The following is a 12,153-nucleotide window of genomic DNA, read 5'->3' on the forward strand; positions in this document are numbered from 1 at the left end:
CCCGTGGGGCGTGGCCGCGCGTGGATTGGCTTCTTGGGAGCGCGAGGGGGCGTGGCCGGGTGGTTTCTCTTTAAAATGGCTCCAGTCTGCAGCCAGAGCGAGCGGAAGGGGACGCGGCGGTAGGGTTCCTGCAGGTGCTCGGGTGGCAGCTACTGAACTGAACCGGACTAGACATTGAACTAGACAGCGGCTGGAGCAGCACCCTGTCTTCGCTCACTCTGCTCGCGTCCCACCCGCTCCTGACTCGAACCGAATCAGAAGGCCTACTGGCGCGAGAGTTGCTGGCGCCCGCGCGGGGTTCGGGAGTCTCCGCGCACCCGACCGTGTCGTGGCTTCAGGGGAACGTGGCCGCGTCTGCTCTCCGCGGGGCTGGGCGGGTGGGAGGCAGAGTCGGTACAGACGAGGGTGGCCTCAGTGGATTCCTGGGGGTTCTTGTTGCCGCCGTACGAGCCCATGGGGCCCCCCATAGCTCCGGGCGCTAGTGGTCACCGGACAAAGGGCTCCGGGTGCGGGGGTGTCCCGGAGGCGGGCGGGCGGGTTTACTTCCTCCCCGGCCCCACGGAGCGCTTCCTTCTTGGCGGATCCCCAAGCTCGCCCCAACACTGTCACCTCACCAGTGGCTCTGGCCGCAGGAGATCAACAGGACTAATCCTACCCCGCGGGTGTAATTCGGAACGGGACTCGGTCCCGGGGGAGGCCCCCACCGTCGCTCCTATTGTTTTGGGGCCCAGGTGAGCTCCTCATTCGCACAGGACTCGGTTTCACCGACTACTCCTAGGTCTGCCTCCTGGGACTGAAAATGAAGGGGCTCTATTCTGGCCCCAGGGCAAGGGATCCCCCCACACACACCCCCACGGCTGGACAGCGGGCAACGGAATCCCAAAAGCAGCTGTTGTCTCCAGAGCATTCCAGCTGCACTTGGATTTCGTTCCCTGCTCTCCTGCCTGAGCAGCGTCCTGGCCCAGATGGGGTGGGTCAGCGCCTCCGACCACAGACGTGTTTCATTGGGTCGGCTAATCTCCGTCCCTCAGGTGCGCCCTCAGGCTGAAAGTGACGGGGGCTTAGACGTGAGAAAGTCTGGACGGTGGCCATCTCAGGGACCCAGGGTAGCATTGGTGAAAGAGAGAGGGCAGACCGAGGGCCTCCGGATAGGGCTGCAACGGCGGTGAGTCCCACAGGGCCGCCCCAGCCCGCAGTTCGCTAAAGATAGCCCTTCACTTCCTGGGGAAAAACCACCCCAACTCTTTTCTAGTACCGAGAGTAGCTGAAATCCCCAGCTAGGTCTCCAGCCAGCCCAGATAACGGCTGTCCTGGAGGCCCACGGCTGCCAGGACGTGGAAAGCTCCCTGGGATGATAGGATCATTCCGGTTGAGTAGCCCCCCAAGGAGCTACCCGGAATGTCGTATCCGCCCAGTGCTCTTTAGGCGCCTCGCAGGAGGTCCTTGAAGCCCTGGCCTAGAGAGGGGCCTTGCCAAACTTTTTCTGCCCCCTAGGGTTCCCTCTTGAGTTCTGGGCACTGGCCCTGCTTCAGAGCAGAGATCACGCTTTTCCCAGCACTCTGTGCTGTGTAAGTTTCAATTTCATCAGAGGATTTAAGTAAGTTATACTGAAGCGAAAACGTTTGGGTGTCAGCCTAGGGTAAGAAAGAGCTTTCTGTCTGGCAGAGGAGCGGCGTGCTCCATCGGAGCCTAAGCCGGGGAGGGAGGAGGGAGCCCCGTTAAAGTGCAGCAGGTTAAAGGAGGACGCTTTCAAACCTGGCAATCCTGAGAGCCATCACGACGGCTCTGATTCCTCAAGAATCAAGAGGAGAAAACCGGTGATTCTATCAGTGGGAGTTTATCGGGACTAAAAGACCCTTGTCTCAAAGGAGAAAATGCTTGCAAATAACCTGAAACCGCAAAACAAATTCCTTTTTAGTGAGTTAAAAAAAATAGGTCGTGAAGGTGGCATTAATGTAAGCTGCCCTATTCCAGTGACAATTCATTTGCAACTTTTAACATTTTGTTCATGCGTAAAATGATGGAAAAGAAACGTTATCACAAATACAGAGATGTAAGCCTTTGATGAGTAAAGAGGCCCCACCAGGTTTCCTGGTTGCTAATGCGGGTGACAGCGAAACAACCCTAAGCCCACGAGAACCCCGAGGTTTCGGACCCGGCCCAGACAGGGCAGGTGGGCTATGGTGGGGCCGTCTGCCGAAAGCGGTCGCCACTGTTCCCCTCTGGTGCACCTGCCTACTCGGGACCGGATCCCCCGCCCGGTCAATTGCTCTTCCGGAAGTTCGACCTCCCAAAAATTTGCTTCCGGTTCCGGTCGCTATGGCGACTGGGCGCCTTGGAGTGGAGGAGACCCTGGGGGCCCTCAACGCGGCCCTGGGAGCTGGCTGCCCCGTGTGGTTCAAGGAGACGCGCGCCCGCCACCTGCGTGCCCGAGACTTCCTGGCGCCAAGGCGCGCGCTACAGGCGCGCTTCGAGGACGGTCAGGTGGGCGCTGTCCGGGAGGGGACGTGTGGCCGAGGGTAGCTCGGAGCACCGCAGCCCCACTCATCGGCCTGCTTCCCCACAGGTGCCGGAAGCTGTGGTCCATGCCGTGGTCGGCCTGCAGGGCCCCGGTGTGGCCCCGGTGTTGCGATGCGAGGCGACACCCTCGGGCCTGGCGCTCCAGCTGCAGCGGTCTGCAGTCTTCGAGCGCGTGCTCGGCTCCGTGGCTGCCTATGCCACGCCCGCCGCGCCCGCCGCTCGTGGTCCGCGCGTCATCCTGCACTGCCCATCGCTTCGTGCCGCCCCCTGCACGCTCCGCCTGTGCCAGCTGCGGGCTGTGCTCGTGGCCGATCACCTTGCTCAAGCTTTGCGCGTTCATGGGTGAGCGAGCGTGTGCGGCTGGAGAGGAGAAAGTGCGGCCCTTGGGAACTGGCCGCTTCGGGTAGGAAGTAGGGGTGAGCCATACCGGCTGCTCAGGCTAAGACAGTTGCCCTCGCTCTTGCAGGGTTCGTGTGAGCCTAGTGCCTGCCGTGCGGGACCCGCACATGTCGACATTACTGCAGCAACTGCGGGTGGACTGGCCCTCTGCCTCGGAGCCGGCCCCAACCGAAGCCCTGTGGAGCCGCGCACTGGCAGAGTTTACCTCTGCTGGTGACAGAGGAGCCCTGCCCCCCGGCGTCCTGGGCAGCGTGTGCCTGAAGGAGCTGGTGGAAGGACGGGGACGCTCAGCTGGTTACGACCCCAACCTGGACAGCTGTCTGGGTAGGACCTGGAGCCTAGCAGGGCCAGAAAGAAGACGGGGACTCCTGTGGTCCCGGCTAGCCCCGTGCCTGTGTTCCCAATGCAGTGACTGAGGATCTGCTCTCCGCGCTGGCTGAGCTGCAGGCAGCTGTGCAGCGTTGGCCTGAGGACAGCTCCCCAGGCCTGGTTAGTGACTGACTTCCCACCCCCTCAGCCTTTGGCGAACTGAGGTGTCCTGTGCCCCCGCAGTGACTGTCCTTCTCCCTTCTAGGCTGCAGCCCTAGATGCTGGTGTAGACAGCTGCACGGTGGTGCACGTGGTGAGTTACGAAGAGGAGTTCCAGCAACAGAAGTTGGACCTTCTTTGGTGGAAGCTGGATGATGGCGCTCCTCTCAGACAGGTAGGTTAGTGATAGAGCTCCCCCTACCGACCTCAGAAAGCACCTGAAAACCTATTGAGGGGCCTGCAAGCTGACTGGTGCAGGAGGGATCTTGAGACACATTAGACTTGGTGAAGGGTAACAAGCAGCAGGTGCAGAGCCCTGGGAGGGGGTGGGGCCTGGAGAATAGGTCTCCTGAGGGGCTGGGCTTGAGGGGAAGGTGCTAAGCCTGGTGGTAGGTAACCGGCTGGGGGAGTCCCGGCCCTGGGTTTCAGTTCCTTGTGGGTTTTGCTGCTGGGGGGTGTCGCCAGCTGTCTGAGCCCTGGCTCTCCTCCTGACAGAAGCACGTGGTGTGTGGCCCCGTGAAAGTAGCTGGTGTACCCGGCACTCTGACCGCCCCCGAGTACTACGAGTGAGTGAGCCTGGGAGGAAGGCCGCCAAGCCACCACGGGTGAGGTGGGGACTCTGCCCACTGGCCCTCCTCTCTTTCTTGCAATGCAGGCTCCGGCACGCACAGGTGTGCAAGGCTTCAGCTCTGAAGCACAGCAGGGACCTGGCACAAGGTGGGCCTGGGAGACTGGCTGTGCCCTGGGGCGGCAGCGGCGGCAGGCCGTCCGTACCCCAGCCCCGGGTCCCTTGCCTGGGAGAATGACTGACCTATGCCCCCTCAGACCCAGCCTGGGCAGAAACCTTCAGGGTCCTCTCCGTGGCGACCATCAAGTTCGAGATGCTCAGCAAGGCCCCGCAGAGCCAGGTGAGCCTGGGTGCCCCACAGGACCAGGACGGGGGACAGGCTGTGTGGTGGCTGCCCCCCTCTGCAGCTGTGCCATTCCTCAGCTCTGCGTGGCCCTGGCCGACGGCATTTCCACCAAGGGGACCAAGAGTGGCACCTTTGTCATGTACAATTGTGCCCGTCTTGCCACACTCTTTGAGGGTTACAAGCGCAGCGTGGAACAAGGTCTGTACCCTGCTTCCCCACCTGTGAGCAGCCTGGATTTCTCCCTGCTCCGCGAGGAGGTGAGTGCGCCTCTCAGCAGCAGACGCCGCCAGGCGGCTCGGACTGGCCCTCTCAGCAGCCTTCTCCCTACAGGGTGAGTGGCTGCTGCTCTTCAACGGCGTGCTCCCCTTCCCAGACCTGCTGCACCAGACAGCAGCCCTGGACCTCACGGCCCCGGGGCTCCGCATGGCCGCGCACACGGAGATGGTGAGGCAGGAAAGGCCGGGACAGGCACTGCACGTTCTTTATTCTGGGCTGGGGTGCAAGGGCAAAGAGACAGACCAGTGACTCAGTCTCTGTCTAGGTGTGCAAGTTTCTGGTGCAGCTGAGCATGGATTTCAGCTCCTACTACAATCGGGTGCACGTCCTAACGGTCAGCACACAGCAACGGGGGTGCGGGAGGGGTGGTGTGGGGGAAGGAAGCAAAGGGTGAGACCAGCAGGCCCCTTCTGTCCTCCAGGAGCCACGGCCACACCTGTTCGGCCAGATGTTGGCCCGTCTGCAGCTTCTACGCGCTGTGCGCGAAGTGCTCCACGCCGGCCTGGCCCTGCTGGGCCTCCCTCCACTGAGCCACATCTAAGGCCACAGAGGTTCCAGTGCCTGGGAATGTTCGCAAAGTCAGCAACTGTAAAACACACAAAAACACAGCTTTTTGTTGAGAGGCCTGGAGCCAAATAAATTGTTACGAAGCTTTGCTCCGTTGTGAAGGCTAGGGGCACACGCACCTCTGGGCTGCCCAGGCAGGCTGTACTCACCCGCAACACCTGCTCTGACGTCGGGAACCCGCGGCCGCCACCGCCGCCTCCCCTCGAGGCACGCTGAGCACGGGCACAGACAGCCACTCGCGTTCCACTGCGTCTGTGGGCAGGCCCCACGCCCAGCACGCCGGCCACCGCGGGGCCCCTCAGTCGTACCAGTTGTAAACCTCGAGCCCCTGGCCCCCAAGAGCACAGCGGTGGCCGAACTCGGGGCTCACGGGCCAGCAGTCCATGCTGGCCACATCCGGCACGTGGTACACTGCACTGTTGATGAAGGTGGGCTCCCCGTGCCCTAGACGCCAGAACGTCAGCCGCTGATCGATGGAGGCGGAGACCATGAGGCTTGGGCTTAGGACGTGCAGGCCCATCACATGGGCAGCATGTGCGCAAGGGACGGAGTGTTGCTCTAGGACGCGCAGCTGGGGCGCCGGCTCAGCAACACTCCCAACCTCTTCCAGCTCCGGCACCTCCACGGCAAGCACAAAGACGTGGAGGGAGCCATCTTCACTGCCACTCGCCACGAGATGGCCCTCCCGTGTGGGCAAGGTGTGCAGGCTGTTGACACCACAGCTGTGAGCCTGGAGGGTCAGGCAGGGGTTGCCCAGCCCTGGAGGAAGGAGATGGCTGTCAGGGCCCAGCCTGCCCCACGGGGGAAGACAAAGTGGGAGATGGGGAGGGACAGCCACGGTTGCACACGAGCTACTCACGGTAGGGACACCCAGGGTCTGCCGGAGGTTCCAGAGCAGTGGAGCCAGGGTCCAGCACAGTGGTGAGGTCCCAGAAGGCCAAGCTGCCATCAGTGGCTGCACTGCACAGGAACAGTCTCCTGGGAGCCAGGAAGACAGCTGGGTCAGTCAGGGAGATGCAAAGCAAGAGGGGCCCCCACGGACCCACACAGAACCATCACGCACCCCTCTCACCTCCGCTGGTTGGGCGCCTCGTGTGCGAAGGAATGGACCTTGAGGACACAGCGTCTGTGGTGGAAAGTCTCAGCCAGGAGCTGCAGCCGCCGCCCAGAGTCCTGCAAAAGAAAGAGCCTGGCGGGGCAGAGGGCAGCCCAGCTCAGAGCCCATTCCGGACCAGCCCGCCCCTGCCTCCTGCCCCCGCCTCCGAGCACGATGCTCCTACCTCACTGCCCCGTCACTACAGGCTGCAGCCACGAGGGGGCCACGGCCAGGCGGGTCGGGCTCGCACACCGCTAGGCACATGTACCTGCAGGGAGAACGCAGCCGTCAGGCGCAGCCCTGCGCGGTGCCACCCCAGCTCCTGCCGGGCAGTGCACGTCACCTGGTCTCCGGGTCCACCTTGACCGTCCGGTGCCGACTGCGCTGCCGGTCCCAGTGCTCATCCAGCCGGTGAGACGAAAGGTGCGTAACGTGGCAGGCGAGGCGGCTCGGGGTGCTGGGGTCCAGGGTGACCATGATGTTGAAGCAGTGCATCTCAGCCCGGCCCCCCGCAGACACCACATGGGCAGTCAGGCCTGGCTGAGGATCCTGAGGGCCCCCTGGGGTGCCCACGCCCCACACGGCCACGGCACGCACCGAGGAGATATGGTTGCAAACAGCCGTGAGCGCGTGGGCTGAGCCCGTGGCTGTGGGGATCGCCAGGACACAGATGGTCGTGTCCTCACTGCACGTGATCACAATGTCGATCAGGCCGGGCCCCTCGCTGCCGGGCTCCGGGTGGTCAGGCTGCGTGAAGCCGGGCAGCTCGAATTCAGGCCCTAGGGTGATGGCGCCCACACGCTTTACACATGTGATCTCACGGCCATGCAGGCTCTCCCGGAGAATCACGTGTGGCCGGGTGCAGCCACCCAAAGCCCGGTACAACATGACATCCCCGTCCTTCAGGTAGGCAAAGGCCATGGCTGCCTCAGTATCAGAGAAGGCCCAGGAGCGGTGCCCTCCGCCGCAGTTGACGATGTGCAGCTTCTCGTGTGACCGGGGGCTCCACACCACAAACTCGTTGGCATGGAAACCCAGGATGACCATGTTCCCGTCAGCCATCATGCGGAGCCCGGCCACCCAGTTCATGCCTCGGCAGGACTTCTGCCTTAGGACTGGCTTCAGCTGGTTGCCTTGCACGAAGAGCTGGTAGTAGGCACCATCGCGCCCTGTGCTATACACGTAGCCACTGTGACAGGTGACCGAGGTCACACCTTGCTTCCCGTGCAGAAAACGAAGGACGGACACGGGGCCCCACTCGGCTAAGGCCGTCTCACCCTCCCCTCCGCCACTGCCCACTCCCAGGGCTCCGGCTCCAGCCCCGGCCTCGCCTCCAGCCCCCGGGTCCTCGAGCAGAGCTGGTCTGGAGGGGAACAGCAGCACGGAGCCCCGGCGGTCTCCGCACACCAGGAAGTCGCCTGGGGGCAGGAAGGCACTGCACGTGTGCCATCGCTGCTTGCTGGGAGGCAGCAGGTACCGGCAACGCTCCTTGACAAAGATGGCCTTGCCGGAGGGGGCGGCTGTGATCTCCAGGCAAGCCACCACGCCGCCAGGGCCCGAGGCCAACAGCAGGAGCTCCTCGTAGCCACGCAGGGCCCAGCTCACACTGTGTACCTTCCCGTGGAACAGGGTCAGGTCCACGGCCGCGGTTGGAGTGTTGATGGGAACGACCTTGATGTGACCCTCCCCACTGGCCATGGCACACAGGCCCAAGCCCTCTGGACCGGGGGCTGCCTCCAGGAGGCAGTAGGACTGGAAGCGCTTGTCCTCCAGTAACTGATCCCAGCACTTGACCTTGAGGTCATAGAGGTACAGGGCCCCTGCATCGGTCACCGCCAGCACGCGCCACGAGCCAGCCAATGTCACAGCCTTGAGGGCACCTGGCCTGCTACGGGACTTGAAGCCGAGAGCTGAGACCCCCGAGCCTGGGTGCCCACGTCCTTTCAGGTGCCACAGCCGGATGCCCGAGTCATCGCCCCCCGTGATCACCCAGGCCCGCCTCTCGTGGGCCGCTATGGCCCGGATCCCACGGCCCTGGTGGCCACGAAAGGCCTGGAGGATCTCACCTTCGTGGCTCCACACCAAGCAGACACAGTCCTCTCCCGCGCTAATCAGGTAATTCTCTAGCAGCTTGACCTGCCACACGCGGGCGCTGTGCCCAAAGCAGTGCCCGACATTCTGCACCCGGCCCCCAGGCACCCGCAGGTCACCCACCTTCCAGATGCGAACACTTCGGTCTTCCGAAGCTGTGGCCAACAAGCCCTTGCTCTCCAGGTACGACATGCTGAAGATTACACCCACGTGCCCGCTGACCCGTCGGTCGGGGGCCACGGACTTGCTGTCCACTAGAGCAGCTGCCGGGTACCAGACCAGGAGCTGGTTGGAGACGGCACCTGCCACCACGGTCAGCTCCTTCCAGGTGTCTCCGACCAGACAGGCGGAGGAGAGGGTGCACCTGTCTGTGCAGGGCACGTCCTGCAGGAGGCACCCGATCACAGGGTCGTACAGCACCACCGAGTTGTGGCCCAGGGCCAAGGCCATGTTCCCCTCGAGCCAGCGTGCGTCCCAGATCCAGTCAGACATGGTCCACAGGCCAGAGCGCCAGAGCTCCCGGAAGCGGCCCTGTCCCCAGCTCATCTTCACAATCCGGAGTCCCTTGCTCCCAAACACAGCTACCATGGCCTCCGAGTCAAGGTCTCCGCTGGGTTCTGGTCGCACCCGGAACCCGTGGATCAGATAGTGGCCAAGCAGGTTCTGCACTCGCCTCATCATCCGCAGATGCCCGCCGGCACCCAGGCTGTACACCAGGACATCCGGCCCCTCACCTGGACAGAGGCGAAGAGCCACGTCAGGACCCCGTCCGGCTGACAGGCCGGGAAGAGGGGAGGGCGGCGGGAGTCCCCACAGGCAGCCTACGCGTGTGCCAGGACACACAGTCCCGCGGGTCCGAAAACCTGGGTCTCAGCTCCAGCCGGACTTTCAGTGGCGACACTCTGACCCAACCGCAGATTCCTCACACTCACAGCCTCCTCCGCACACCACCTAACCTACGCCTCAGACGGGAACCCTCTCAGCTTTAGTCCCCAAATCCTTAGCCTCCTCTACCCGCACACTAATTCTTCCCGAAGCTCCCAACCCCAGGGGAGAGGCCTTCCCACTAAGACAATCTTTTCACCTTGGGGCTACAGCAGAACCCCTCCTGATTTCCAGGAGTTTCTTCCCTGCATCTCAGAGGACATGAGCACGTTTAGTATCAATGGGGAGAAAGAAAGAGGAGGGGCAGCCCGCACTTCGGCAGCAGGGGCCCCTGTGGCCGTGGGCTGCCTCCTGGCTGCGCTGCAGGCCCCTCCCACCCTACTAGCTCATCCGCAGGTTCTCCCGGTGCTCATCATAACCACCAGCACCGACCGCCCGTGCCCCAGCCCCACATCAGGAAGCCCTCGGCTCAGTCCTCGTAACTTCCCACATCCTCTCTGTCTCCACGTTCCGTGGATTTCGTTTCCTAAAGAGCACGCAAATCCCCACCACAGTGACTCTGGCCCAGAAGATTGCTTCTTAACTGGACATGACCCTAGCAGTCCCTCACGCCGTTCCTAGTCTGCAATCTCAATCCCCTGACGTTCAACAACTACTTGGTGGACACCAATTATAAAGCAGACAGTGAACTGTATGCTGGAGCCGTGAACAAGACAAGCACAGACCCCGCTCTACGGACTAGGCAGACACTGAACAACAGCACCCAAGTAAACTACATTGTCGTGATTTTGGTTAAGTTCCAGGAAAGGGCTAAGTAGGTTGCTCTCAGCACATAAAATGGGAAAGCCTACTCCAGGGGCTCTCAGTTGTTGTTTTTTTTTGGGGGGGAGGGGGTGGATTTTCCCTCCAGGAGACATCTGGCAATGTCTGGAGACATTTTTGTGCCAACTGTGAGCTGTGTTACTGATGCCTAGGAGTGGAGGCCAGGGGTGCTGCTGAGCACCCCACAATGCAGAGCCAGTCCCTCACACAAAGATGATCTGACCCGAAATGCCAACAGCACTGAGACTGAGAAGCTGCTCTGACCCACTCCCAGTGGGAGGCCACCTTGAAGACAGAACATTAGGCCGAGGAACCAAAGATGAGCCGTGGTTAGCCAAAGGAAAAGCAGGAGGGCGCAGGGGGCGGGGACACTCCTTGGCAGAGGAAATAAGTTTCATGGCCCCAGGAAAGAAAGATCTCTGGGTGGTGCAGGTGAAATAAAAAACAAAGGGCTGGAGGACAGGCCAGAGAGAATGCCACCTGGTGGGGGGGGGGTGTCAGGGAGACACACAGCCGCACGGCTTCAAGTGATGGCCACAAAGGGACAGACGCCCCGCGTATGAAGTCCAAATCACCCAGACGGGAAGTCGCAGAAGCAGTGAATTCACTTGAAGAGCTTTCTAGCCTGTATTTCCCAAGTCATTTCCCTGCTTGAAACGCTTCAATGGGGCCTCCCCACAGCCCTTAAGAGACAAAATCAGATCTAGACCTAAAACTGACTGGCGTCCGCTCACTTCTCCCGTCTCTTCTTCCATGCCCCACCCCTGCTCCAGCAGCACGGGACTTCCTTCTCCCTCCAAGTGACACATTCTCGCAGCCTGAGGGCCGTGGCATGCTTCTCCTCTGTCAGAAGCTCACCCCTGCTCTCCCCCTAGTTCACTCTGGTGCTTCTCTGCGCTTCTGTCCGGCTATTTCCCTCCTCCAGGAGACTCAGTTTAGTGCACGGTAGGAACCCGGAGCTCCCAGGGTCCCCACATCGGATCAAAACTGGGTACCCCTCCCCATCCCATCCCTACTCTCGCGGGACTGGCAGCAGCTCACTCAAGACTCGACAGTCAGTCCCCTGCCTTCGGACCCTTTCAAACGTCTGCATCAGCGGTCACAGCACCCAGGCCTCTGCTGCTTTGTGCTTTCCAACCCCGCCCCCCTGGCAAAAGGTGGGGGTGGACATGGCATATATTGGATTTCTTGGATCCCAACCATCTCAGGGGGACCTTAGCCTCCGCCTTCCCGAGGACTGGCCGACGCAGAAAGGTCTCATCCCGGTTTTCCCGAGACCTCACCCTCGTTAGAGGCCTCATCTCCACCCACAACCTTCCAGGAAAGAGCCTCACCTGCCCTGGAGGCCACCCCCCCGCTCTCCGGACCCCGCCCTCTTCTAAGGATACACCTCGGACCCGCCCACTTTCTGAGGGTGCTCCATTCCCAGCCTTCCCACCCCGCCTCCTCCAGAGAGGACAAACCCCCGCCCAACTCATCAGAGGGACTAACCTCTCTCCTCCCCTACCCCCGCCTCCGAAACGACTGCATCTCCCCACACCTTCCCGCGGTCCCATTCGCCCTTTCCACGTCCGATGCAGTCTCTGAAGGGCCTCGGTAGCCACACTAGGTTTGCTTGGACTCCTGGGCCCCTCCCGCCGGGCCACCTTCCCGCGGTCTCCAGGGCTCCCGCCCACCTCCCGACGCGGCCCGTCCCCCTCCGCCGGCCATCCCTTTGTTCTCTGGCTCCGCCCAGGCGGGCGCTCGGCTTCTCCGCTAGAGCGCGCCTCAGACTAAACCTCACCCGCCAACAGCCGTTCCCCCACGCACTCCAGACCCGTGACCGGGAGGAGTATGAGCTCCGAGGTTGCCCGCGGCCAAATGTAGTCCTCCGAGGCATCCATGTCGCCCCCCGAGCATCTGCGGCTGCCACCACCGAGAAAGGAACTGTACTCTCGCGAGACCAGCCTTCCCCGCGCGCAGCGCCTCCGAAGTGCAGCGCCCTCGGCAACAGGTAGTAGAGCTCTAGCTTGCCCCCGCCGCTGTCCAATGACGACCTTCCGCCTCACGTGACGT

The 12,153-nt window shown here is 62.3% G+C and overlaps 2 protein-coding genes across 4 annotated transcripts; one reads left to right on the forward strand and one right to left on the reverse strand.

The window, feature by feature from the left end:
• Positions 1-993: 993 nt before the first annotated feature.
• On the forward strand, positions 994-5,200 carry DALRD3 (DALR anticodon binding domain containing 3). 3 transcript variants are annotated; one of them, XM_045856679.1, is made up of 12 exons: positions 996-2,484; positions 2,567-2,862; positions 2,987-3,243; positions 3,329-3,408; positions 3,494-3,622; positions 3,943-4,013; positions 4,103-4,164; positions 4,273-4,355; positions 4,439-4,618; positions 4,692-4,805; positions 4,903-4,971; positions 5,059-5,200. In XM_045856679.1, the coding sequence occupies exons 1-12, from the start codon at positions 2,065-2,067 to the stop codon at positions 5,176-5,178; spliced, it is 1,881 nt and encodes a 626-aa protein (XP_045712635.1). In that variant the 5' UTR covers positions 996-2,064; the 3' UTR covers positions 5,179-5,200. The 3 variants fall into 3 exon arrangements, with proteins under 3 accessions (XP_045712636.1, XP_045712635.1, XP_045712637.1); XM_045856681.1 differs by having other exon boundaries at positions 2,140-2,479; XM_045856680.1 differs by lacking the exon at positions 4,439-4,618 and having other exon boundaries at positions 994-2,484.
• Positions 5,081-12,094, reverse strand: WDR6 (WD repeat domain 6). Its single transcript, XM_045856678.1, has 7 exons — positions 11,882-12,094; positions 6,644-9,125; positions 6,485-6,568; positions 6,277-6,393; positions 6,064-6,182; positions 5,354-5,963; positions 5,081-5,223 (listed from the first exon to the last, which is right to left on the reverse strand). The coding sequence occupies exons 1-6, from the start codon at positions 11,979-11,981 to the stop codon at positions 5,503-5,505; spliced, it is 3,363 nt and encodes a 1,120-aa protein (XP_045712634.1). The 5' UTR covers positions 11,982-12,094; the 3' UTR covers positions 5,081-5,223; positions 5,354-5,502.
• Between the last annotated feature and the right edge of the window lie 59 nt (positions 12,095-12,153).

This window comes from Phyllostomus hastatus, unplaced genomic scaffold (assembly GCF_019186645.2).
Source record: "Phyllostomus hastatus isolate PE091 unplaced genomic scaffold, TTU_PhHast_1.1 phas_scaffold_129, whole genome shotgun sequence".
Taxonomy (NCBI): Eukaryota; Metazoa; Chordata; class Mammalia; order Chiroptera; family Phyllostomidae; genus Phyllostomus; species Phyllostomus hastatus.